General features: G+C 41.6%; 1 protein-coding gene across 9 annotated transcripts in view; it reads left to right on the top strand.

Annotated features, from left to right (window-relative positions):
* The window catches only part of COL4A4 (collagen type IV alpha 4 chain), a 124075-nt gene that overhangs the window by 69768 nt on the left and 29603 nt on the right, over positions 1-24704 (top strand). For all 9 annotated transcript variants that reach the window (XR_009403044.1, XM_059393614.1, XM_059393612.1 and 6 more), the window contains 14 exons: positions 1238-1310; positions 2318-2424; positions 4077-4260; positions 5663-5731; positions 6701-6808; positions 7480-7698; positions 9518-9679; positions 10748-10918; positions 11558-11701; positions 13827-13934; positions 14802-14983; positions 15860-15923; positions 19969-20043; positions 24523-24630. Coding sequence is in view for 8 of the 9 variants with exons in the window: in XM_059393614.1 (XP_059249597.1) it covers positions 1238-1310; positions 2318-2424; positions 4077-4260; positions 5663-5731; positions 6701-6808; positions 7480-7698; positions 9518-9679; positions 10748-10918; positions 11558-11701; positions 13827-13934; positions 14802-14983; positions 15860-15923; positions 19969-20043; positions 24523-24630 (1774 nt within the window). In the remaining variant the exon portion in view is untranslated. The remainder of the gene's footprint in view (positions 1-1237; positions 1311-2317; positions 2425-4076; positions 4261-5662; positions 5732-6700; positions 6809-7479; positions 7699-9517; positions 9680-10747; positions 10919-11557; positions 11702-13826; positions 13935-14801; positions 14984-15859; positions 15924-19968; positions 20044-24522; positions 24631-24704) is intronic.

The following is a 24704-nucleotide window of genomic DNA, read 5'->3' as shown; positions in this document are numbered from 1 at the left end:
TCTATTCAGAAATTTGTTCCACCCACTTTTCTCATGTCTGATAAACATTGTTACACAGGAAGTAGTATTACAGTGAAGATCCTAGGGGTTTCGAATGGGTTTGGACATGTTTTTTCTCTACATTAAATGGCTCCCACACATTTTTGCCATTTGTGTTTTTAAGCCTGTTGCATATAGTTTTGGCTTCTTCTTTATTCTTACTGCTTAATACTGCTGTTATGCTCATCTCTATTGGTACCTTCTTCTCTTAGTAGCCAACTGCTTATAAAGTGCCAGTTGAGAAGGTAATTAAGCCTGTATGAACATGTTGTTAGATTGTATGAGAATAAGAAAAGGCATCTGTGTGAGAGAAGATGGGTTTGCTCAGTCATTTTCACCTCCTTCTAAATTCTTGTCTATGTTTCTTTATTTTCAAGATCACAGGATAAGTAACCTTAAGCTCTGTATAGTGTTCCTGCAACTGTATTTACTGTGGTGCTTGGCCAATTTTATACTGGTGGTAGGTCTCCAGATTTTTGACACAGATTAATGTTCAATGATAACATAACACTTACAAAACCATGACCCAATAGTCGAGTTTCAGAGCAATGTTGAGGTAAAAAGGTGATTGAGCGCATTGGCCAAAATTAGTTGTTTACTTGCTACATGGAGGAAATATATCAGCTATAATGAAGGTTCTTGTTTTACCCCCTCTTCCTTATCAATTTCTCTTCAATATCACACACTTGTCCCTAAGCCTCTGCCTTCAACTTTAGTGGCAGCTCTTGTGGTTAACCTACCCATCACCTTCCTCTTCAATCTACATTAAAATGCCCAAGATAGTTAAAAAATTTTTTATGAATTTTTATTTTGAGATAAGTTTTGTTTTATGACTCAAGAAGTTTGCAACATCATGCAGAGAAAGAAAGTTCCTGTAGACCCTTCATCCAGCTTCCCCATGATAGCATACATAACCTTAGTATATTGCCCAAACCAGGACATTGATATTGATACACATTTCTGTTGAATCTGGTACAGAACTTATCCAGATTCCACAAGTTTTTAAATGCGGGTCAAGAGCCTCAGCTTTGTAAGGTAGGACCCACCTTGGAAGGCAAGAAAGAGAATGACACTGAGAGTACCAAACCAGAATCTAGAACAGTTTATTTAGAAAGAAACAAGAGAGAGATTAGATATACGTGACTATCTTTTGATCCATCAAAATTAAAATGATTTGTTCCTCTTATTTTTCACCAAGGGAAAACATGGTGTTTCAGGACCACCTGGCAGCAAAGGAGAAAAGGGTGATGCGGTTGTATCAAGAGTGAAAGGTGAGCCTAGTCAATCACATAGCTCCCTTCCATTTTATGAATGGAATGGGAACCATCCTTTTGCATTCATTTCTCTTCTGACCACAGATCAATTCTATGACAAGATACAGGGCTGTTGAGATTGTTTAAAAAAATATTCCTTGCCCCTCACATTTCTTGTGATAATGTTGAGCCTCAATTCCCCTATCCCTTATTTGAAAACATTAAAAAAAAACATATTTGAGTTCTCATTATTGTGGCTCTGGGTTTGACAAAAGACCACCTTTGACTTGCCTACTGTTTATCCAGTGCATTATAGCATCCTGTACTAATCAAGGCTGCTTTGTTCATGACAGATACCCAGCTTGAAGTTGTTTTAGAGAAAAAAGTAATTTATTGACTCACCTAAACAAAATTTGAAGTATTGGAGGTAGGGCTTGTACTGGGATGGCTGGATCCAGGAGATTCTTCCTACATCTTGCATCCTTCATTGCACCAACTGCATTTCTTCCCAAGACTAGTTTCCTAGGCTGTGGGTCTGCTGCCTTTCCAGCCAGAATCTCCAAATTCTCATAAAAAGAAGTAGGGCCCTACCTTCTCAGCTCCAGTTTGTTAAATAAAAAAAAAAAAAAAAAAACATTTAGGAAAAACTGGGCTAGCCTCAGGGTAGTATACCACCATGGACTGCTCCCCCATTCACCCTTGCCAGGGGATGGGGCACCACGTTCAGTGCTGTGCAAGCAGGGGCAGATGCTCTTGTGGTTGGTGCCTCCACACACAGCCTCCCTGGCAGAATGAAGAAAGGAGTGCTTTCCAAGTAAGAAGGTCGGCGGGTTTGGCAACTGTCACTCTCCTCTCTCCCTTTTGCATGGTTGTCCTTATGTGACTTTAGTCAGTCAACTGAGATACTCCAAGTCTCTACCAGCCCACACAGAGGCAAGGTCATTATTTTTATGCTTGTCCTGTGTTTCCTTCTACTTCACCCACTGCTGAGAAGGGTCTGAATGCCTTTTCGCCTTTGTTCCCAGGGCAGAAAGGAGAAAGAGGTCCTGATGGGCTCCCAGGATTTCCAGGACAGCAGGGACAACATGGTGGGGATGGACTTCCTGGACAAAGGGGGGATCCAGGCCCTCCGGTATGTATAATTCTTCTTTGGCTATTGAATTTCATTTTCTTATATGGCCACAAAACGTCTGTTTCCCCCTTCTCAATTTAAAACTATAATGTAGTCAAGTGTCAATGTGCCGTAAATCAGAGTTGCCTTCTGTGACTGTCACAAAAAGTTGATTTTTGTCAAAGGTGTGGTCTGAATCAGATGGTCTAAAGAGCAGATGGTCTGAAATCCCGAGTGGCGGTTTAGTCATGGGAAGACTTCCTGTCCTGTCTTTGGTTTTTGCATCATTCTAATGATGTGCATCTGTTTCCGGGGCCCTCACATCTACAAAGCCCCCAGCCACCGCAGGCCTGTTCAGTAAACTCTGGAGGGTAGAGAATAGAACATAGGTCTTGATAATGACCTTTGGTTCTGTCCCCAAGTGAAGAGGCACATGAGGGGAAGTGGCAAACAAGAGAGGGTCAACTAGTGCAAATCCCCTGAATTTTGACATATTGGCTGAAGGGAAATCCCACTGACAAATATTTCTGCATTTTTCAAGCACGTTTTGGGTGGAAACCATGTGGAGGTAACAGAGGCCATAAGAAAAGTCTCTGAGACATGATCCAGTGCTTAGGAACTTAAAACATCTTGGGGTAATGTCACAGGAGCCGAGCTAGGTGTTTCATGCGTATCATCAATCTTCTGAAGAGCAATTTGTTTTCAGATTTTACCATCGGAAATGGAGGCTAAGGGTATGTTATTCCAGGTCATCTACCTATCAAGTGAGCTAAACAGGAGTGAAAACCTGAGTCTGTCTTTTGTCAACGCATATGCTATTTCCACCAGACATGCTGCCTGGCATTGAGAACATCAGGCCTTCCTTGTAGGTGAAAGTTCTGGAAACTGTTCATTCCATTGGCGTGAATGAGATGAGCTCTGAGGCAGACGTGGTGGCAGCCATGGCTGGAGAGGCTCCTTCTCCATAGGAGCACATTGTGCAGGGACCCCATGGGGAACTTGCCGGTTCCAGGAACCATCATTCAAGGAAGCCCAAACAAGGGTTCCACAAAGATCTTTCAAGTTTTCCAGACCAGATGCAAATTTGGCAGCTGGGGATTGATTTTACCATAAGCAATGCTGCCTTGTGATATACTGGACATCCTGTTTTTATGGAGTTGCCAGAGGAACAAAACTAGACAGTTAACCAAAGGCCAAATTCTTAAGCAGGAACAGAAAGTGTTTGTAAGTCCTTCGCGTGCAGATGTGAAGGACGGTGGAGTCTATCGCTGTGCCTTCTCCTCAGAATACAGGACCACAATTTCAAACACATAAGAACTTACTTGTTCATTTTATAAGCTTTTGACCTCCCTCTAACTACATGTTTCTCTATCTTCTTGTTTTGATATCAGAGAGTTGTTCCCACATAAAATTTCTCAAACATATTTAACACATAACACACACATGGCTTTCTGTAATTGAGGCTTAATTCCCCCCCATAGCCTATAAGTGTTTGTAAATATTTATGTTATCTCTGAACAAGAGTCTGAGTTACTCATTTAAAATTACAATTGCTGTTGAGTGTCCTGGAATTGTGAGGTTTTTCTATGTGTTTCTGTAGCTTATGACAATGACTGCTTTGAACGCATGGACTAGCAAAGTTGTTAACTGACTCATGATGCAAACATTCCCAGGGGGATCATGAAGACGCACTCCCAGGTGATAAAGGGTTTCCTGGACCCCCAGGTCCCGCGGGCAGAGCAGGACCTAGAGGACAACCAGGTCTGGGATTTCCCGGCCCACCAGGAGAGAGAGGGCCACCAGGAGCTCCAGGCCGCCCCGGTGAGAGGGGCCTCGAAGGCTTGAAGGGTCAGAAAGGTAATTTTGAATGTTACGTGTTACAGAATGGCAAGGGAAATAGTGGAAGCTAAAGTGATCCTCTCTTCTAGGAAAAGTCATTATAGCTATGGCTAGAACCACTACATAATATCCCTTCTAGCTGCTGTTCAAACTTTGAATGTTGTCTAACAAAGGCATTACAGCACAATCAATAATTAAAACAAATTCTTAAAATACTAAAATGTCTTTGTTGCTGTATTTGTCTGACATACCAAAGTTGCCTTTCATTCATTTCTCAATACCAACTCATGCAATTGGTATTACATTTACATACATATTCAAAATATCTATTTGTTTACTCTCTCTTGAGACAGCGCAGGGTATATTAATAAAAAACCACTAGTGTTTCATTTTAAAAATGCATCATTGTCCTGGAAAACCCATGTGTAAGCATTCTAGGCAGGAAAAAAAAAGAATGGATTTCAAATATATTTGACAGTTATCTGAATTTAAAACAGTAAAGTGACTTGCGGTATTAGAACTGAAAACTTTTGAAAAGTCTGGAGAAAGGTTTATTTAAGATATTTTTTTTCCTCTGTAATATGCACATATGCCTCAGGCTACATTATTAATTGTGAAGTGTTAGAATGAGATGGTATCATTGGTTCTCGCTTTGACGACATTGGCAATAATTTGGTCCTCAATAAGGCTTAAGATTATGGTTCTGGATCCTTCAAAATCTAACATTAATTTTATTCAGTTGATACATTTCTGATTTGAGGGCATATGGAGCAGTACATTGTCATGCATTCATTCCATTATAAAAGAGAAACATTCCATTTCAAAGGGAGAGGGAACCGAGAGGCACACGCTTAGGCATCTTCCTGTCTTCACCAGCGAAAGTGGGGGGATGGGAGTGACCACCGTGCAGAGTCATTAACAAAACCAAGAGACGATACATGTGAAGGCCCAGATCCATGGCAGGCCCTCAGGAAATGTCAGCTGGCGTTAGTATCTCACCGAGGGTGCTCATCTACACAGGCCTCCCTCACCCGAACCACACGCCAGTCCTCCGAGCTCACTGTTCAGTGTCGCTCCTACATCATCATTTCTCAGGTCTTCCGATTCCATCGTCTTGGGTGTCATTGGGCCCGTCAAGACATATCGTTTTTGGGTTATTAAAACTGATACTTCTTGGGATTTTCCTTATTCCCTTTACATTCGTACTGTCTGACAGCTGAAGCTCAGATTTCAGGACCCGCCTTTCAGAAATTCAAAATAACAGTAGTTCAGATGCTCTACGGATACTTGGAAGTCTTCTTTTCCCTTGCAATCCACATATACTCTATGAAGAATTATCCTGATCGAGTTATCATTGAGATTCACTTTACATGGGGCTGTCAGTTGCGTGAATGCCATTTTGTTTGTTTTTTCATTCCAGGCGATACAATTTCTTGTAACATCACCTACCCTGGGAGGCCGGGACCCCCAGGAATTGATGGACCTCCAGGTAGGATCAATGAGAAATGGCGGTTTTACACATTCCCCAGGGTAAAGGAACTGGTGAGATAGATGAGCCCATAGTTAACCATCTGGTGACTAGTGAGAAGAGTTCTAAAATAATCATCAGGTTTTGAGGAACTATGGGAAAACAGCATCTGTGGTAAGAGACACTAGGGCTCAAGTCTACTGGTTTGGGCATACTCTAGGTGGGGTATTTTGTTTTATTTTTTTAATCTCTAGGCAACAAAATTTACCTCGATTTGATCACATTTCAGTAGAAATATCTGCCCTTTGAGTATTTTAAAACTGTACCTTCTTTCTTTTCCTATGCTCCAGGAGGAAAACTGATAATGTACTTAGTGATTGTAAGTTTTATCCTGTTCTGCTTTGCCAACCTCAAGGGATGTGAACACACAGATTTTAAGTTGCCAGTTGTACCTCCTTTAAAGTTATTTTAGCTGAGAGAACTTCCAGTTAAAAATCAAAGAATGTTTGAAAAAAAAAAAAATCTCGATCCCTTTTGCAGGTGCTTTTTGCCTATGCTTCGTTGGAGGGCAATATAGTAAGGTGTAGGGAAGTAGATTTTGGCCTGTACCCTGATGGTTTCTTGGTAGACTACATGCTGCCATCTCTTTCCTCCTACAAGGAGGGGCTGTGCTCGAATATTTCTGTTGAGACAGCATGGGAAGACACCAAAAGATTCATCGGAGTGGTGGTACATGTCTCAAAGGCTTTTAGGGAGAATCCTTTACAGTATGGCTTTGGAGAAAACACATTAACAAAAGTACTCTCTTTGAAACACTTGTTTGAAGCATATGATTCCTAAGATGATTATGTAAACCAGGCGAGGTGACATCTACTTATATGAAGTAGAAATACTCTGAACAAGACAACACAGATTCTTTTTAGATCACCTGATTTTCATTCTCATTTGATTTGCATTTTATTGAGCCTGTGCTTTGTTGTTATTATTTAGGACCAAAGGGATTTCCAGGTCTCCGGGGCACTCCGGGGTTGAGGTGTTTCGATGGGCAAAAAGGTCGGCGTGGCAAGCCAGGACTATCAGAAATACCGGGTCCACCTGGTGAATAAGCATTTTTCATTTAAGAATGTGTCTCTACTTCTGAAACTCATTGACTATAGTAAGCAGACAGCTCAGGAATCCCTACATAATGGGGGAAATTTTTTTTTTTTTGAAACATTAAGCTCTTAGCTATGTTTTAATAACTTTCAGATTCTGCTAACTTTGTAAATTTTCAGGGCTCCTTCCACCTGAAGTGTGAGTTCCAGGCTCTCAGTGGTCTACTATTTGGTAGAAACTGCTCAGTCCAGACAGATTGCCAGTGAGTGAAAACAATGAGAGAAACATCATTGGCTTCTAAGAAATACAAAATCACAATGTATTTTCCTGCAAAAGATGGCAAAGCAATCTTTTTTTTTAAAGATTTATTTATTTATTTATTTGAGAGAATGACAGTGAGAGAGAGCATGAGCGAGGAGATGGTCAGAGGGAGAAGCAGACTCCCCACAGAGCTGGGACCCCGATGCGGGACTCGATCCCGGAACTCCAGGATCATGACCCGAGCCGAAGGCAGTCGTCCAACCAACTGAGCCACCCAGGCGTCCCAATTACTCTTAATTTAGTTAATGCTCCCGTATTTTTAAAAAATACATTTTTGTCAAAGTAGTAGTCTTCCATTTGTATTAGTTCTATATTTGTACATCCAACAATTTAAACAATTTTTTTTTCGATAGGTTTTCGTGGTGACATGGGCGATCCGGGTTTTGGAGGTGAAAAGGGGTCCTCCCTTCTTGGGTCCCCAGGCTTCCCTGGTTCTCGTGGAGCAAGTGGTCAGAAAGGAGTCATGGGAGAAACTGCCTATGGCCAACCAGGTGCTCCAGGAAAGAGAGGTCTTTCAGGAGTGCCAGGGTCCAAAGGTCACAGAGGTGATCCAGGACATCCAGGCTTTGAAGGTATGAGGGCTGTGCTGTCCCTGTGGTCCATAAAGCTGGCTCAGCTCTGGAACAGGTCACCGAAGACTATTTAGTCTATGTAGCCTTAGAAATCTAGAATGCAGAATTTCCCCCTAAGCATCTTCATCATAAATGAGCACTGGCCACATTTCAAGGAACCTGTATCCGTAGCATCGCCTTTGCATTTTATGGGTGGTTTTCAAATTCGGGGCAGCTCACTGTGGCTCATCCATTCAGTTTGATTCAGCCGCTGCTGGACGTCTGCCTGCTTCAGACTCAGGAGAACACGTGAGCCCTGTAAACGCCCAAGGAACAGGCACTGGGTCACCTGCCTGCTGCCAAGGCCAGGTTGAAGGAGGACAGGCTAAAAGAAGGGGAGCCCAGAGGGCAGAGCCGGGAGCAGTGGTGTTTAAGGAAGCTGGGTGTGGTGTGGGCTGGGCCTGGCAGGCACACTGTGTTATTTGGACAGGTGACAGGGTGGAGGGGCTTTCATTCCAGCAGGGGTAGTGGGTAAGCAAGGTGGGAAAATGGTCCTGGCACTGACCATAGCATCTATTTCCAAAATCACTAAGGATTTCTTCGGACCCTCAGTAGAAGTCTTTAATGTATTTAATAGTAACAGTAACCCTGGGTCACGGTCCTTAAAATCATCATCTTTTGGGCCCCAGTCTCAGGAATTTTGATTCATTACATTAGAATTGCGTGGGTCCCAGCAGTCCAGACCCTTAGGTTGTGGTGACCAAGAGTGGACCCCAGACCAGACTTTGTTACAGACACTCTTCTGGTTCTTTTCTACCAATGGGCGAGCCAGTATTTACTAGGTATCCACAATAGTATCATACAACAGGGAAAATGGAGGGCAGGGGACTAAGTCCCCTTCTCTGGCACCAAGGGACTTACTCTGTAGTTGGTAAGTCAAAATGTTCATATACAAAACCCTAATTAGTCAGAAAGTAGCAGGAGAATACATTCTGAGTCAGTGAAAATAATTTTGACTTAATAATCCTACTCTCTCACTTGTGACAATGTATCTAAGGGAAGTGCTCAGCAGAAGATAAAGATTACTATGAAAATACCCTTGTATCATCCACAAAAGATGAACAAATGGGAACAATAGAGTTAAGTAATACACACATGCACACACTCAGTGAAATACCATTCAGCTATTTTCAACTAAAATTATATTTATAAAGATTATAACAAAATGAAAACATTTGCAGATTAATATGCAATGTGAAATAATCCAACAATGATACACTGTGATTATACTTTAAAAATATAAATGCATGAATAGAAGTATAATGAAAACAAGGAAAATAATAGATTTTTAGGGTAGGGCATGGGATGGATGATAGGGGAATTGTGTTGTTGTTGTTGTTGTTGTTGCTTTTCTGGAAATGACACTGCCTTTCCAATAAATAGAAATTTAAGAGTTCAAGTGATGAAATGGCTTACAAAAAACACATCCATAAACTGTGAACTGGGTGTGTAAGTACTGTGGAGATTTGGTATAAAGCCTGCCACAATGTGAGAGGTTAATTAAAATCAAGAAGAACCTCGCGGTGTTTAATTTGCCCAAGCAACTTCTTCGTTGTCTGTGTAACCGTATCAAGTAACTCTCCTAGTAATGCATGGTTTTCCCATTCATTTGGAACTCACGACCATCCGGGATAAGAAAATCCTTCGAGATGCTCTACTCATTTGAGCCCTGAGCTGGATGGAAAGGCTTGTTTCTGGTATTGCAAGCGTGCACCTGCTATGGCCGGCTGACTCCCTAGTTTGATGCCATGAGTGTCAAGAATACCTTGTATCATTTCAGGGGCAGCTGGCAGGCCGGGATTCCCAGGTCTTAAAGGCCCCAGAGGCAAAGAGGGAAGTGCTGGGTTTCCAGGAATCCCAGGTCTACCTGCTCGTTCCTGCAAAGGAGGTGCCCCAGGGTTACCAGGGCAGCCGGGACTCCGAGGGGCTCCAGGCCATCCAGGTGAGTGAGAGCCTGTGCCATGCCTACCCGTGAAGAGCCTGGGACTCGACTCTGCTTACAGAGGAATAAACTCACCTGCTACTCCTTTACGTACCAGTGGAACCAAGAGTCCTGGGGCAGAGACAAGGACTTTACTGTTCATAGGACAGCAAGGGGCATGCACTTCCCGGTGGTTTGGGTCATTTCCCCTTGTCGCCCTAGTCTGATGGGGACACAGAAGTGGGGTTCGACGGATGTTGCATTGCACACGCAGCAGGTTGCAGGATCTGAGAGGAGCCCCGAGCCTGGGGAGCTGCTGCTTTATAGCCGCAGGCAGCACAGCCTGCTCTTTATGCTGGGATAGGTGCTGTATCACCTGCCAAGGCTGTGGGTGGCAAACACAACCTTGAGAACTAGCCCAGGTAAAGAGTGGCCAGGACCTTGTATTTTGGGGGCACCCAGCAAGACGTGTAGGAGCCTGAGAAACCCAAGAAGAAGTACATCTCAACCCAAGGCACTAGAGGGCTGTTTCCAATGTGATCTTCATTTCGCCATTTGGTTTGTCTCCTGTTATTTATATCCTGTTGCATTTATTCAAAAATGGCAGGAAAATGGATCAAAATGGGGTTGAGGCAAACCCCGCCTCTACAGCCTTATTTCCAGCACCAGTAAAAACCAGATGATGTTGCTGTGATTTCTGCAGTCCTCTCCAGTGAACAGCCTGACCAAGTTCACTTGGCCAGAGCTGCAGGGAACACCTGGAAAGTTTTCTTCTACTGGTTTCGAGAGTAAATACAAATACTATTTTTGTTCTTCACCCTTCCCGTTTTCCATTTTTTAAAATGCTCTTTATAGTATTTGTGTATCTCTACTGGGAAATATTTATTCAAGTAATCTGCCTTTCTTCTTACAGCAGCCAGGAAAATAGGTTCGGAGACTGACGGAGCGTTGCCACTGTGGTTTTAGCTGATAAACATTGTTTCATAGGCACGGATACACAATTTAAGCTATCAGTGAATTTTTTTTTCCTGCCCATGTGTGAAGCCGGTGTTCAGTCTCACACATTTTTGTCCTTGTGGTTTGTCCCAGGTGCCCCAGGTTGGAAAGGACAGCGAGGGGACATGGGGCCTCCTGGTCCAGCTGGAATGAAGGGCCTCCCTGGAGTCCCGGGATGGCCAGGGGCAGACGGTCCCCTGGGACCCCCAGGCATCCCAGGCCCCTCAGGGGATGACGGACTGCCTGGTCTTCCAGGCCCAAAGGGTAGGTAGCACTTTTCCATTACTTACCCCTGTTTTATAAACTTGAAATCCACTGCCAGGTGAAGACTATTACATATGATCATACTATTAAATTTACTGTTCTAACAGCCTGATTTTGTCCTACCCTTAGTGACCGCTCCCTTCATCTTATCCCCTATATTGTTATTTCCCGTGGCACAATGTTTTGGTATAGGTAAAATGGGAAAATGTTGGGGGGTTTTAAACCCACAGAACCCACAAATACTTCTGCTCAACACACTGGGTAGAGCTGATCAGGTGTTGGGTCAGGGCTAATGTACTTCCACGTTGGATGAGTCCCCATATCCCTGGCTCCATATCCCTGGCTCCTGACCTCTTCAAGCATGATGAGATCAGGACTCAGAAACACAAAGGCTCCCACTTCAGGCCTATGGGGTGGAAAGCTGAGTCTGCAAGCACAGCGGTTACACGAGGTGGGCCTGGTAGACGTTGTTTACCTTTAGTACAAACAGGGCCATGGAAGGGGGCAAGGACCACAGATCTAGGAAGCGTACAAGCTTTAAAAATGTCTTTCCTGGGGATAAAAATATATTATATGTTTATAAAAAATAAAAAATTTAAAAAAATGTCTTTCTCTAAATTCATGCTGTCGTTTCATCAGGATCCCAGGGGCTGCCTGGCTTCCCTGGTTTTCCGGGGGAAAGAGGAAAGCCTGGCCCCGATGGACGTGCTGGCAGTAAGGGGCACCCAGGAGAGGACGGTCAGCCCGGCTTCCCTGGAGACCAGGGGGTGAAAGGTGCCAAAGGTAAATGCACTTGACAGCACAGTGATGCTACATCTTGGTTTTGGTATTTGATCAGAACCTATATAAATGGTCTTTGAAAAGTACATGGAACTGTCCTGCAGCTTGGATTCCTCTTCCTTTGGGATTTCTGGTGTTTTAGAATTTTAAACCAAATTCATTTTCCTTACCTCTCAGTCCTGCTGCATATAACTGATAAATGAATTGCTCTATTAGTAGAAAAAAAATATCAAGTGCTTTGATATATGGCTATTGGCTTTAAAAGAACCTCCTCACTGGTTAGGAAGGAAGCAGGAAAAGGCCCCAAACTCTGTTTCAATCTTTTTTTTTTTTTCTTTCTTTTTTTTAAATATTGCTTTTTGTAAAAAGCCTAGATGATAAATATTACAGGGCCTGTGGTCCCTGTTGAAATCACTCAGCTCAGCTTTTATAGTATGAAATCAGCCAGAGACAGCACGGAAACATGCTAACATAACTTGTGTTCCGATCGAATTTTCCTTACGGATACTGACATTTGAATTTCAATTAATCTTCTCATGTCACAAAATATTGTTCCCATTGTGAGTTTTATTCCCTAAATGTAAAAGTGTAAAAACCATAGCTCACGGATTATAGGTAAACTGGCCACAGGGGGATTTGGCTCTCAGGTGGTAATTTGCCGACCTCTGAACTAGAGTAAATCCACTCTCATCTGAGCCATGAGCTATACTTCCCCACCTGTACTTAAAGAAAGAGTTTTGGGGGCACCTGGGTGGCTCAGTTGGTTGAGCATCCGACTCTTGATTTTGGCTCAGGTCATGATCTCAGGGTGGTGAGACTGAGCCCCATGTTGGGCTCTACACTCAGTGGGAGGCGGGAGGGGTCCTGTTTGAGATTCTCTCCCTCTCCCTCTGCCTGCCCACCTGCTCATGCTCTCTCTCTCTCTCTAAAATAACTAATAAATACATCTTTTTTAAAAATAAAGTTTTCAAATAAATAAAATCCTCAAAAACAGTTTTCATTACTATTAAAAAATAAAAATTTCAAGACCACTGGTGTAAATGTTCTGTGTCCATCCCTGTTACATATTTACTTCTAGCACTTAGCCGGGAGGCCGCAGTGAGTGAAGGTAACATCTCATTTCCAGTGTAGAGAATGCACGCTTGACAACTTGAGAGAGAAGTGTTTTGTCCTTAAAGCACTCTGGGTAAATAACCCCTCCTGGGTTATACCCTCCTGGGTAAATAACCTTCTATTAAATTACTTTTACTTCTTGGTGAATTGATTCTACTCTTATTTTTGTTTTACTAGCCTATTTGGGTTTGTTTGTTTGTTTGTTTTAATAAAGAATCAAGGAATCAGAATCGCTCTTAGCTAGCTTAGATTAAGTGATGTTTGCTATGCTATTATGGTTTCCAAAATAAAACAGATATAAAAAAACTGATAGTACATAATATGTTAACTAACTGGAATTTAAATGAAAACTTAAAAAAAAAAAAAATGCTCTGATTGGTGTTTGCTCCTGTGGTATAAATACCCACCGTGGTTGCTTTAAAGCTGTGAGCTGTTTAACAACTGGCTAACAAAATTCTCCACTTGTTAGTGATTGGCTCTCACCACACTGGTATGAGCCCATTTGAGGACACTTCTACAACTGGACAGTATTTACCAAAATTGGGTAGAAATACCGTGTAATCTTCCTACCTTTCAGAATTCTCTAGGTGGAGAAGTGATCTTTTAATTAATAAGGAAAATAATAGAGGGTGGCTAGGAAGGGAAGGACAGGGAACTGGAAAATATGAGATGGGTGGCTCACGTTTTATAGGATGAAGAGACATATTTTAGATCTGGAAGCTTTCAAGCCCATCTGCTTTCACCTAAGACTCCGAGATCCATTTGGCTGAATTTAGCAAGCATTCACTGATCATTCTCTATAGCCCAGACCCTGTTGCTGGACACATTGGAAGGGGAATGCAAAAAGATATGGCCCTTCCTTTAGGAACTCCATTGGCAATGTGCAAGCTATAAACATAAATATGGTTTAGGAAATGAAATGTAGATTTGCAAACTGGACCTGAAGGGTCTTAACAGAAGAATCACATGTGTGGTGCTTCTGTTTGTTCTTCTCTTGCATACTTAATATCTGAAGGAGCGAGAGGACCCCCAGGAGATGAAGGAGAGATGGCTATCGTTTCCCAAAAGGGGAAAACAGGGGAACCTGGACCTCCAGGAGATGGTGGATTCCCAGGAGAAGAAGGTAAGTAAATGCTCATTCTTTTTAACTGTATCCAATGTGTTGATCTCTCTAGATCATTCGAACAAGCATGCATTTGTTTGGGAAAAGGAAGGCCACTTTCTTTAGATACAGATATCCACAGATTAACCTCATGCTGCATTTTTCTTTTGCTTTTCCATGCCAGAACTTAATTAAAGTTCATACATGGGTCTAGATTTGGATATTCCAAATTAGGGTGTCAGTCCAAAGATTATACTTCTAATACCAGTTCCAGCTTTCCAGTACCCCCATTTGTGGTGACTGGTATTAAAATAAGTAACACAGTGTTGACTGCCCAGGTCATTTTGACCCATGCTTCTCCAACTTCAGTGTGCCCATGAACTGCTGGGGCTCTTGTGAAAATGCAGATTCTGGATCAGCAGGGCTGGGGAAGGCCCCAACTCTGCCTTTCTAACAAGCACCCTGATGCCCGTGCTCCTGCTCCCCAGAAACAGCATATGGCAAGGACTTTACCACCACATTTGTATTCTCTGCCTTCAGTCTGCAGGAGGCCAGGGTTCTTGTCTTGGCTCTCTCCTTAACTAATTGTTGGGGGTAGATGTTCTTTAACTGTGCTGGGTCGGCTCTTCTTCATTTGTAAGATGAGTGTGTGACCAAGCAGATGACTGTGCAGGCTTATTCCCCCCTTGGAGTCGCTTCATTCCTCCCTGAGTCAATTCATGGGTGCTTCTTTCCCAGTGAGGTCAGTGAAGCCCAAAACCATCTCTTAGGGCAGGAACTAGGTCCCCCTAAAACCTTCTCCTAAACATAGGACCCAAACCCTCAGCCTAACTACTGTCCCACCGGGGATTTCCTAGAAGAGGTTTGTCCCACTTGCAACCCCTCCAGGTGATAAAGGCGATCCTGGGACACAGGGGAGGAGAGGAGAGCCCGGAAGACACGGACCACCTGGATTTCACAGAGGGGAGCCTGGTAGAACCGGGCAGCCAGGGCTTCCAGGGCCCCCAGGCCCCCCAGGCTCACCTGGTCCAAGAGGGATTATTGGTTTTCCGGGATTTCCAGGTGACCAGGTAAGTGGCTGTGGTTGGGGAGGAAAGAAATAATATAAACCTTTTGCTCCTGGGTGCCCATAAGGAGTCCTAATTTGCCAGTGTACATCATTGCCCTTTGACTGGCTTTTAGAATATAAGTGAAGAATGAAGGCTTCTGGGAAGCCATGATGTGACTATAATTTCTGAACAGTGCTCGTGCCTGTTTTCCCGTGACAGATGACAAAAGTCCTTCACTCCACCTACTACCCCCTCCACCAGCCTAGTTTAAACAGCTCTATAGGAACTTCCCTCATGATTGCTGGTTTATCCGAGTAGAGTTCTCTGAAAAATAACCCAAATTCCGGTGTCAAAGCCTTCCTATCTGATTGCAGACATCTCAGATTTTGCTGTAAATACGTTTGGTCTTCGTAAGCATGAGTAAAACACCCCCCTGGGAAAAAAAACAAAACAAAACACCCCCCTGAGAAGCCAAGAGATACAATATGTGTCATGGCCTACATCACAGCTTATAGAAGATGGATATAATTTGCTACCCATCTTTTGGAATCAAATAGATTTTTCAAGTTTTGGGTAAAAAAAAGAAAAGTCTTCTAACAAGATTTTATTTGGGATTAATTTGCTCATTCAAACCTTAATATTCAAATTATGTGATATATTTACTCTTTTGTAATCAAATTAGAGAATCGGATGCTGTCGACACCTCTAATTCTGGAGTTTTAGCCACTTTTAAAGCTGGACACAAGTATTAGTACACCTGCAATCCGCTTCTGATTTCCTTTACCACTGCAAATATATGGAAACTGGTTATGGAATATTATAACTGGGTCATGTTATCAACATATCATTTATATTTGAAACCAAATTAAACTCTTTTTTGTTTTGTTAAACTGTCAGGGTGAGCCGGGTTCTCCAGGGTCCCCAGGACGTTCGGGAATTGATGGAATGAGAGGACCTAAAGGTATGCTTTGGAAACATAGTAGCCATCTGCCAAGTTCATAGTCCTGGGTGTTTGTAACATTATGAGCACACACATTTGGCATAAAAAGTAGAATATATCCAACAAACTGCAACATCCAAGGGCTTCTTTTTATTTTTTCTAAGTTTTCATTTAAATTCCAGTTAGTTAACATGGAGTGTAATATTAGCTTCAAGAGTACTGTATAGGGATTTAACATTTCCAGACATCACCATGATGACATGACAGCTGCTCTCCTTCATCCCCATCACCTGTTTCACCCATCCCTCCACGCACCTTCCTTGGGGTAACCAGCAGTTTGTTCTCTATAGGTAAGTGTCTGCTCTCATATATATATTACACACACACACACACACACACACACACACATATATGTGTGTGTATATATATATGTATACACACACACATATATATTTAAAGCAGTCTGTGTGTGTGTGTGTGTGTGTGTGTGTGTGTGTGTGTGTGTGTGTATAACATCTTCTATATCCATTCAGCAAATGATCTTGGACTATTTCCATAATTTGGTTATTGTAGATAATGCTTCTGTAAACATTGGGGTGCCCGTATCCCTTGTATTCTTTGGGCAAAGACCTAGTCGTGTGATTGCTGGATCACAGAGTAGTTCTACTTTTAACTTTATGAGGAACCTCCATTCTGTTCTCCAGAGTGACTTCACCACTTTGCATTCCCACCAACAGGGCAAGAGGGTTCCACTTTCTCCACATTCTTACTGACACCTGTTGTTTCTTGTGTTGCTGATTTTAGTCATTCTGACAGGTGTGAGGTGATATCTCACTGTAGTTTTGATTTGCATTTCCCTGATGATAAGTAATGTTGAGCATCTTTTCATGTGTCCGTTGACTGTCTGGGTGTCATCTTTGAAAAAATGTTTGTTCATGTCTTCTGGCCATTTTTAAATTAGATTATTCATTTTGAGGGGCATTGAGTTTTATAAGTTCTTGATATATTTTGGATATTAATGAAGGGGTTGATTTTAGACTCTGCTAAATACTCAAACACTCAAGACCCAAGTCATCCACATTTGTCATTCAGAATCAAGGGTACCAGCTAGAAAACAGCATGCTTGCAGAGCACACAGGCCTTTCTCCTCATTGGGGGCAGGGGGGTCTCTCAGCATTCTTTGTAGTGACTGCAGTTCCCACCAGATCCACATTGGTGGGCGGTATCTACCTTGGCTTGGAAGCCTTCTGCCCTAGGAGCCAATATCTCTTCTAAGGATTTTATGGATTTGGCTTTTAGGGTCCCATGACAAGTTACAGGACATGGAGAAGGCCAGAGCCATGACTTCTGGGCCAGAATTTCTGGGCCACATGTAATGTACAATTGGGTTATTTTTTAACATAAGCCAAGAGTCAGCAAGTTATGCATGAAAGTAGCGAGACAATATGAAAACAAGAGGTATGGCTGTGTTTCATTAAAAATTTATTTGCAAAAAGCTATAGGTTAGATTTGGCTTCATAGGTCTTGGTTTACCTTGTGCCAAAAACAGTGTTGCCTCATAACACAGCTGATATTCTACCTTAATCGGATTTGGGGGAAACAGAAACACAAAGTTACCTGTGGGTAAAAATATTCTTAAAGAAAGAGAGGTTTCATTAACTCTTTATTCCGACAAACAAGCAAACAAAAATCAGGACATCTTAAATTGTGATATTTATATAAAATCTTCAATATAGTTACTGTTATATACCATTGGGTTAGTATTTTTCTTTAAATCTACTTAAATATGATTCACTATTTTAACCTGAGCTTTAACCTCACTGTGAATTTACAGGTTTGATGAGCAGTTATATTTTACTTTAATACAGATGAAAATGAATAACTTTAAAATATAAAAGAGTAAAAGAACCTGGTTGGCTCAGTCAGAAGAGCATGTGACTCTTGATCTCACGGTTATAAGTTTAAGCCCCACATTGGGTGTAGAGATTACTTAAAAATAAAATCTTTAAAGAAATATCATGAAATGTTAAAGAGTAATTAATGAACCACCTAAAAATCTACTTCCTTACCACCCATGAAACATGTTTTGCATTTTGAGAGACACTCCATAAGTAATATGATAGTTGCTATAAGAAAAAATGAACTGTGCACACTTAGTTATTCAGAAGTAACAATCTAGATTTCTTCCTCGCAAATAGTTACAAGTAGGGGAGTTCTCATATTTGAGTAGACACTGTGTAGCATCATGGTTTAAAACTCAGTCCTCAGGGCACCTGGGTGGCTTAGTGGGTTAAAGCCTCTGCCTTCAGGTCATGATTCCAGGGATCTGGGATCGAGCCCCGCATCGGGCTCCCTGCTCAGCGGGAAGCCTGCTTCTCCCTCTCCCACTCCCCTTGCTTGTCTTCCCCCTCTCACTGTCTCTCTCTTTGTCAGATAAATAAATAAAATCTTAAAAAAAAATAATAAAACTCAGTCCTCTTCTACTTCCCTATGCATTTATTATAGTCCCTTTGCCTCTCTCAGAGGATAAACCTACCTCTTCTTAGGCTCTTCATACTTGTATCTGGCCATGTTTGCAAGGAACTGAAATGCACTTGTGGTTCATGGGGTAAAAGCTGCCTCCTGAAGCCCATCATAAGGCGAAGGAAACCCAACCCCAACAATCCCTGGTTTCTCTCTTGAGACTATTCCGTTTTTCTTTATGGCCTGGCTTTTACTTGCCTGCCAGCTGGCTTCATCACTCTCTATTCAGTATCCTTTCTGGATCTTTCTGGATATGTTTGGATCGCAAGCATGTTCTGCATCAGAGCATCATGATAACGACATCATGATGGTCTTTTTGATTGCTGTCTCAATAACCAACAACCTCACATTCTTGCTTTTTTATTCCAACGTCTCAAGGAAAGACTTGCTGACCCAAGAAAGACAAGATTTCTACCCCTCAAAGAATCAGTCACAATTATGAGTAGCATCAGCTGGAAGAGAAACTTCCACAAATGTGGGTGGGACTCCTTTGACAAGGGTATGGGTAGGAGGGTATTATAAATCACACTTAATTGACTCTTATTCTCTCTTATAACCCCACCTGTTGTCTTGCCCATTCCTACCACACAATTTTAAGACCTCCATTTGTAACTGACTTCTAGCCATAAGTCCTGTGTCCAGAAGAATGCAGCAGCCGTGTGGGACAGCTCTGTGGTACTGTGGGAGCTGTTGCCTACAGTAGCCTTGTGATGTGTGCTCTCTTGTGAAGTCATCAATAAAGTATACCTTTGTAATTTTGTTTTTACAAGGACACTGAGTTGAGCTTCCCTTCACAGAGCTTGAAATGCGATTATAGTAACTAAAACAGGACAGTTTCTGCTTTTTGTTTCTAAAATACCATCTAAGATTATCATCGGTCAGTGCTAAGTAATTTCTTACATAGATACCTAAATTTGAAACTATTTTTGGGAATTTAAGAATTCAAACTTATTGTCAATCGGAGAAAGACAACTATCATATGATCTCCCTGATATGAGGAAGTGGAGACGCAGCATGAGGGGTTTGGGGGTAGAAAAGAATAAATTAAATAAGATGGGATCAGGAGGGAGACAAACCATTAGAGACTCTTAATCTCACAAAACAAACTGAAGGTTGGTTGGGAGAAGGGGGATGGGGTTATGGACATTGGGGAGGGTATGTGCTATGGTAAGTGCTGGGAAGTGTGTAAACCTGGTGATTCACAGACCTGTACCCCTGCAGCTAATAATACATTATATGTTTATAAAAAAATTGAAAAAATTATTTTAAAAAAGAATTCAAACTTATTAAGATCTATAGTTTCTTATGATTGTTACGAACAAAAAAATGAGTGTGTGCATGTGCGTGTGTGTACGTGTGTGCTTAAATCACATCTTGCATCTATGTTTCCATTGTTTTTATATAGAAAAAAACATTTTTTCAAAAACTCTTCTGGAATATTTGAAGATAAACTCTAAAGACAAATATGACAGTTATTAAGTCACGTGTATGAACTAAAATTAAATTCTCTTAAATAATGTTATGTGCATTTTATCACTTACAGGAGACAAAGGAGACCCTGCAAGTCAGTTCGGCTTCCCTGGTCCAAAGGGTGAACCAGGTGGCCTTGGATGTCCAGGTAGAGCTATAGCTACGTGTTTTTCTTATTGAAACAAAAGAGAATAGGGGCAACTTGGTGGCTAATCAGTTGAGTGTCTGGGTCTTGGTCTTGGCTCAGGTCTCGATCTCAGGGTCATGAATTCCGGCCCCATGTTGGGCTCCACACTGGGTATGGCGCTCTCTGCTCAGCAGGGAGCCTGCTTCCTCCTCTCTCGTTGCCTGCTTCTCTGCCTACTTGTGATCTCTGTCTGTCAAATAAATAAATAAAAATATCTTTTAAAAAAATCAATAAATTTGGTTTGAGAAATAGAGCAATTACTTTATACTCTTCGTGGGCAATAATTATATCAATATTTTCTTCCCCCTTTACACACTAAGATACATGTCAGAAGGATTATAAACACTGCCACCACATCCTTGGCCTAGAAGGACATCAGGATTATAAAACCAGGGATTCTCAGTCTTTTTCCACCACAGCTCCCATGACCTATGATGTTGACATAACAATCCACTCTCCTTGACATGCCCAGATTTTGACATGGTCAAAAATGATTATTGCAAGCAAATGAAGCTGGACTATTTCACAATCACTAGAATTATAAATGATACATTAGCAGTAACCACTCACACTGACCATCACTTCAGGTTGTTACTCTAGCCCTTTCTTTCCTACTCAGAAAATCACATGTAAATGCCTGTGAGGAATGCCATTGTTGAGCTATCACACAGTATCTCAGTTATTAAATATCTAGTTTACTAAAACCCAAACCAAAAGAAAAGAAAAGTAAAACTTCATCACCAACAATGAATATAAACTGTTCAAAATGGTACTTTGTGTATCAGTGATAGCTGGCACGCAATCCCTCTGAATGGATAGCCATGTACCTGTGATCTCTTACCTTCCCCTCAAAACAGTGGCTGGCTACAGTGCATGACCCACCATTGATGAAATATACATGCCTTTTAACTTAGTAATTTTACTTGTAAGAATTTATCTTAAGTCAGTTACCAGACGAATGGATAAAGATACATGCACAGGGACATTCATTGCATGAAAAGAACAAATGCCATCCACAAATGATAGGCTAAAGAAGTATGCACAATCTTATTCAGTTGGTAGTGGATAGGTTTAGATCTGTCCCTTGTAAGTTAAAATATCTCACAGTAATAGGTTTGTGCATTTTATTTATTTATTTGAGAGAGATAGAGAGGGTGAGTGGGAGGATGTGCAGAGGGAGAGGGAGAGAGAGAGAATCTCAAGCAGAATGCCCAATGGGCACAGAGCCCGACTCGGGGCTGGATCCCAGGACCCTGAGATCATGACCTGAGCTGAAATCAAAAGTCAGCCGCCCAACTGACTGAGCCACCCACATGCCCCTTGTTTCGTGCATTATCTTAAAATTCTCTTTGGCAGAAGTCATGTTTCATTATATACAACAGAAAAAGTATCAGAGCAGAAGTATCATCAGGAATTTAAGGAGTAAATTCCTTGAGTGGCTGGCTCAGTGGTTAACCATCTGCCTTCAGCTCACGTCATGATCCCAGGGTCCTGGGATGGAGCCCCACATTGGGCTCCCTGCTCGGTGGGGAGCCTGCTTCTCCCTCTTCCACTCCCCCTGCTTGTGTTCTCTCTCTCACTGTATCTCTCTCTCTGTCAAGTAAGTAAATAAAATCTTAAAAAAAAATACTTTTTTGTTTTTATACCATAAGATTGCTAAAATAGAAGTTTAACAGAAAAACAAGCTTGCTACAATGGCAAGAACTTTTCCACTCTTTTTTCCATGTTGGTCTTTTACCCCTGACATGGTCAAATAGGCTTAAATAATATAGTATTTTAATCAAAATGTACAGCTTAAATGTACATTTGGAGGGGGAAATAGTTTTGAGGTTAACATTATGAAGGGCTCATATTAAATATCAGAGTAGGAAAGAAGCCTTGAGAAGGGAAACCAGGGTTCAAAGTCAGTCTTCCTTATTACTACTGCCCATGTGGTCCTGGGCAAGTTACTTGTCACCTTTGAGCTCAGTTTCCTCACTTGTAAACTGGCCCCATGCATAATTATAGGATTGTTCTGAGGATCAAATAAGATTCCTTAAAAGCTGGTGGTAAACTGAAAGTTCCATTTTTACTGGTATTTTTATGTAAACCATTGAGATAGTAAGATTTTATAAGCTGAAACTAGTCCAAAATGGAAGCCTTTAATATTATCTAATATTTTAAGTGAAAAATTATAAATCTGAGTTATTTTACACTTGGGCTAACTTTTTCAAGGAAATTTATGTTAGCATAATTTCCCTGGTGTCCTGCAGTTATCACCATTTAAACTGTTCCTTTTCTCATATGCTATATGAGAAATATAGCATATGAGAAATATAGCATAAAATATATGCTATATTTTAGTTTAAAATTTCTAAATTAGGGGTGCCTGGGTGGCTCAGTGGGTTAAAGCCTCTGCCTTTGGCTCAGGTCATGATCCCAGGGTCCTGGGATCGAGCCCCGCATCAGGCTCTCTGTTCAGCAGGGAGCCTGATTCCTCCTCAGCTTGCCTCTCTGCCTACCTGTGATTTCTGTCTGTCAAATAAATAAATAAATAAAATCTTCAAAAAAATAAAATAAAATTTCTAAATTATGTCATATGTTATTCACCAGCACAGAGTCTACCTAAATATGCAAATTCCATTGACTGGGAAAAGCTGCATTGATTGAATTTGAACAAGCCCAAGAGAAAGCATAGAACTGCTACCTATCTCAGGGGATTTTAAATGAGTGTCCTGGGTTTAGTTTTCTACCTGTCTCCCCAACCCCCTGCTCTGAACCCCTTTTAATTCAATGAGAAAATACAGCACAGATGAACTCAGAAGTTTGGTTCTTAACACAAGTATGACAGGGGAGGCAAGCCACAGTGTTTCCATTTGGAGATTAGAGTAACCCTGCCTTACCTTAACTGCAGTAATGTTTACAGGATAAATAACATAACGCACAGTGAGGCTCATAGATCTTAAATTCCATCAGGGAGCAGGCAGAGACTAACAGAGATTTGTTTGGTGTGTGTTCTAATAAATAATGACTGTGCCCAATGCTAACCCCCCACCTTGGGTCTGTAAATCCAGAACCATGTATTCCATTTGTAGACTCAACTGGCTAATTTCATCACAGACTATTGGGTTATCCTGTAAGTCTGAATTGTATTAAAGCAATACATTGTAAATAAACCTGGGGAAATAGTCATCTTCTTTAGTAATCAAAGAAGTGTAACTAAAGGGAGCCTCAGGTAGTATTTTCTTCTTACAGAATTAGCAGGAAAACAAACTGACAAACTCACAAGTCCCGAGTGAGCACAGGGCATGCACTTAGAGTTGTTGTAACCATGTACACAACAGTGATGGGAATTAGGGCACCATTTACCCGGACCACCTGACCGCCTCTGTCAAGAACAGAATGGTCTATTCTCAAAGACTAAACAGCAGCTGAAGTGTTCTCTTCAGTAGGTCTCCGTCCTGAGAAAGAGACTGTTGTGGATTTTTTTTTTCTTTAACTTGAAGGCATGTAACCACCAGATGCAGTGTGTTTCTGGAATGAGAGCCGGTGTGGACAAACCAGTGCGAAGGACATTAAGGGCACAAGTGGGGGAACCCAAGTCCGGAATGAGCACTAGAGGAGATTAATGATTGGTATTAATGTTCTTGGCTGTGATGCTGTTATTTGGGCCATGAAGGAAAATGGTGTTTTCAGGCATAACTCGTGAAGTATTTAGCAGTGGAATTCCATGATGCCTGTGATTTAATTTAAAAGACTTCAGCAGGTTGAAATGCAGAAAACTGAACCAAAATGTACTATGTTACCTAGAAATTCTACTCCGAGGAATTTTTCTCAAGGAAATAATTTGAGAAAAATGGATTCAAAATGTATCAAGGTCATTATGCATAACAGCAAAGAGAAATAACTTGAATGGCTAACAGTAAGAGAAAATTAGGTTAATTAATTAAGATTAACTCAATAAGCTACAGCTGGTCTTTTTGAAACAATTAGAGGGGCACCTGGGTGGCTCAGTCGGTCAAGCATTTGACTCTTGATCTCAGCTCAGGTCTTGATTTCAGGGTTGTGAGTTCAAGCCCTGTGTTGGGCTCCACGCTGGACATGGAGCCTACTTTAATAATAATAGTAACAATAAGAAGAAGAAGGAGGAGGAGGAGGAGAAAATAATAGCAAATTTGGAAAATTTCTTATAATACAATGCTAATTTTAAAAAATCAGAATATAAAACTGGGGGGGTTATTTGCACATTGTTATACACGTGAGAAATTTTATGAAGGTGATAGGATTAAAGATGTTTTGTTTTCAATTTTTCCTTAGTGTTATCTTTTCAACAGAAAAATTGTGAATGTAAACAAGTACTACTAGAAAAGAATGTCAAGTCCTGAAATTAGAGGTTTTATAGATGCACGGCCTCAAAGACCAATCCACAATTACTCAGATGCTTGATTCTTCTTTCTTTAGGACATCCCGGAGTACCCGGAGATCAGGGCTTGCCCGGCGTTCAAGGCCCCACAGGACCACCCGGAAGGCCAGGATTACCTGGTGCCTTTGGACCACCCGGGTGTCCAGGTATTTTGAAAGGAGCCTGGAAACTTTCAGAGTATTCTTCTATCTTCTCGTGTATCAGAAAGAGCCAACCTTCC

Source organism: Mustela nigripes, chromosome 3 (assembly GCF_022355385.1).
Source record: "Mustela nigripes isolate SB6536 chromosome 3, MUSNIG.SB6536, whole genome shotgun sequence".
In the NCBI taxonomy this organism is placed as follows: Eukaryota; Metazoa; Chordata; class Mammalia; order Carnivora; family Mustelidae; genus Mustela; species Mustela nigripes.
This window is presented reverse-complemented; position numbering and strand designations above follow the sequence as displayed.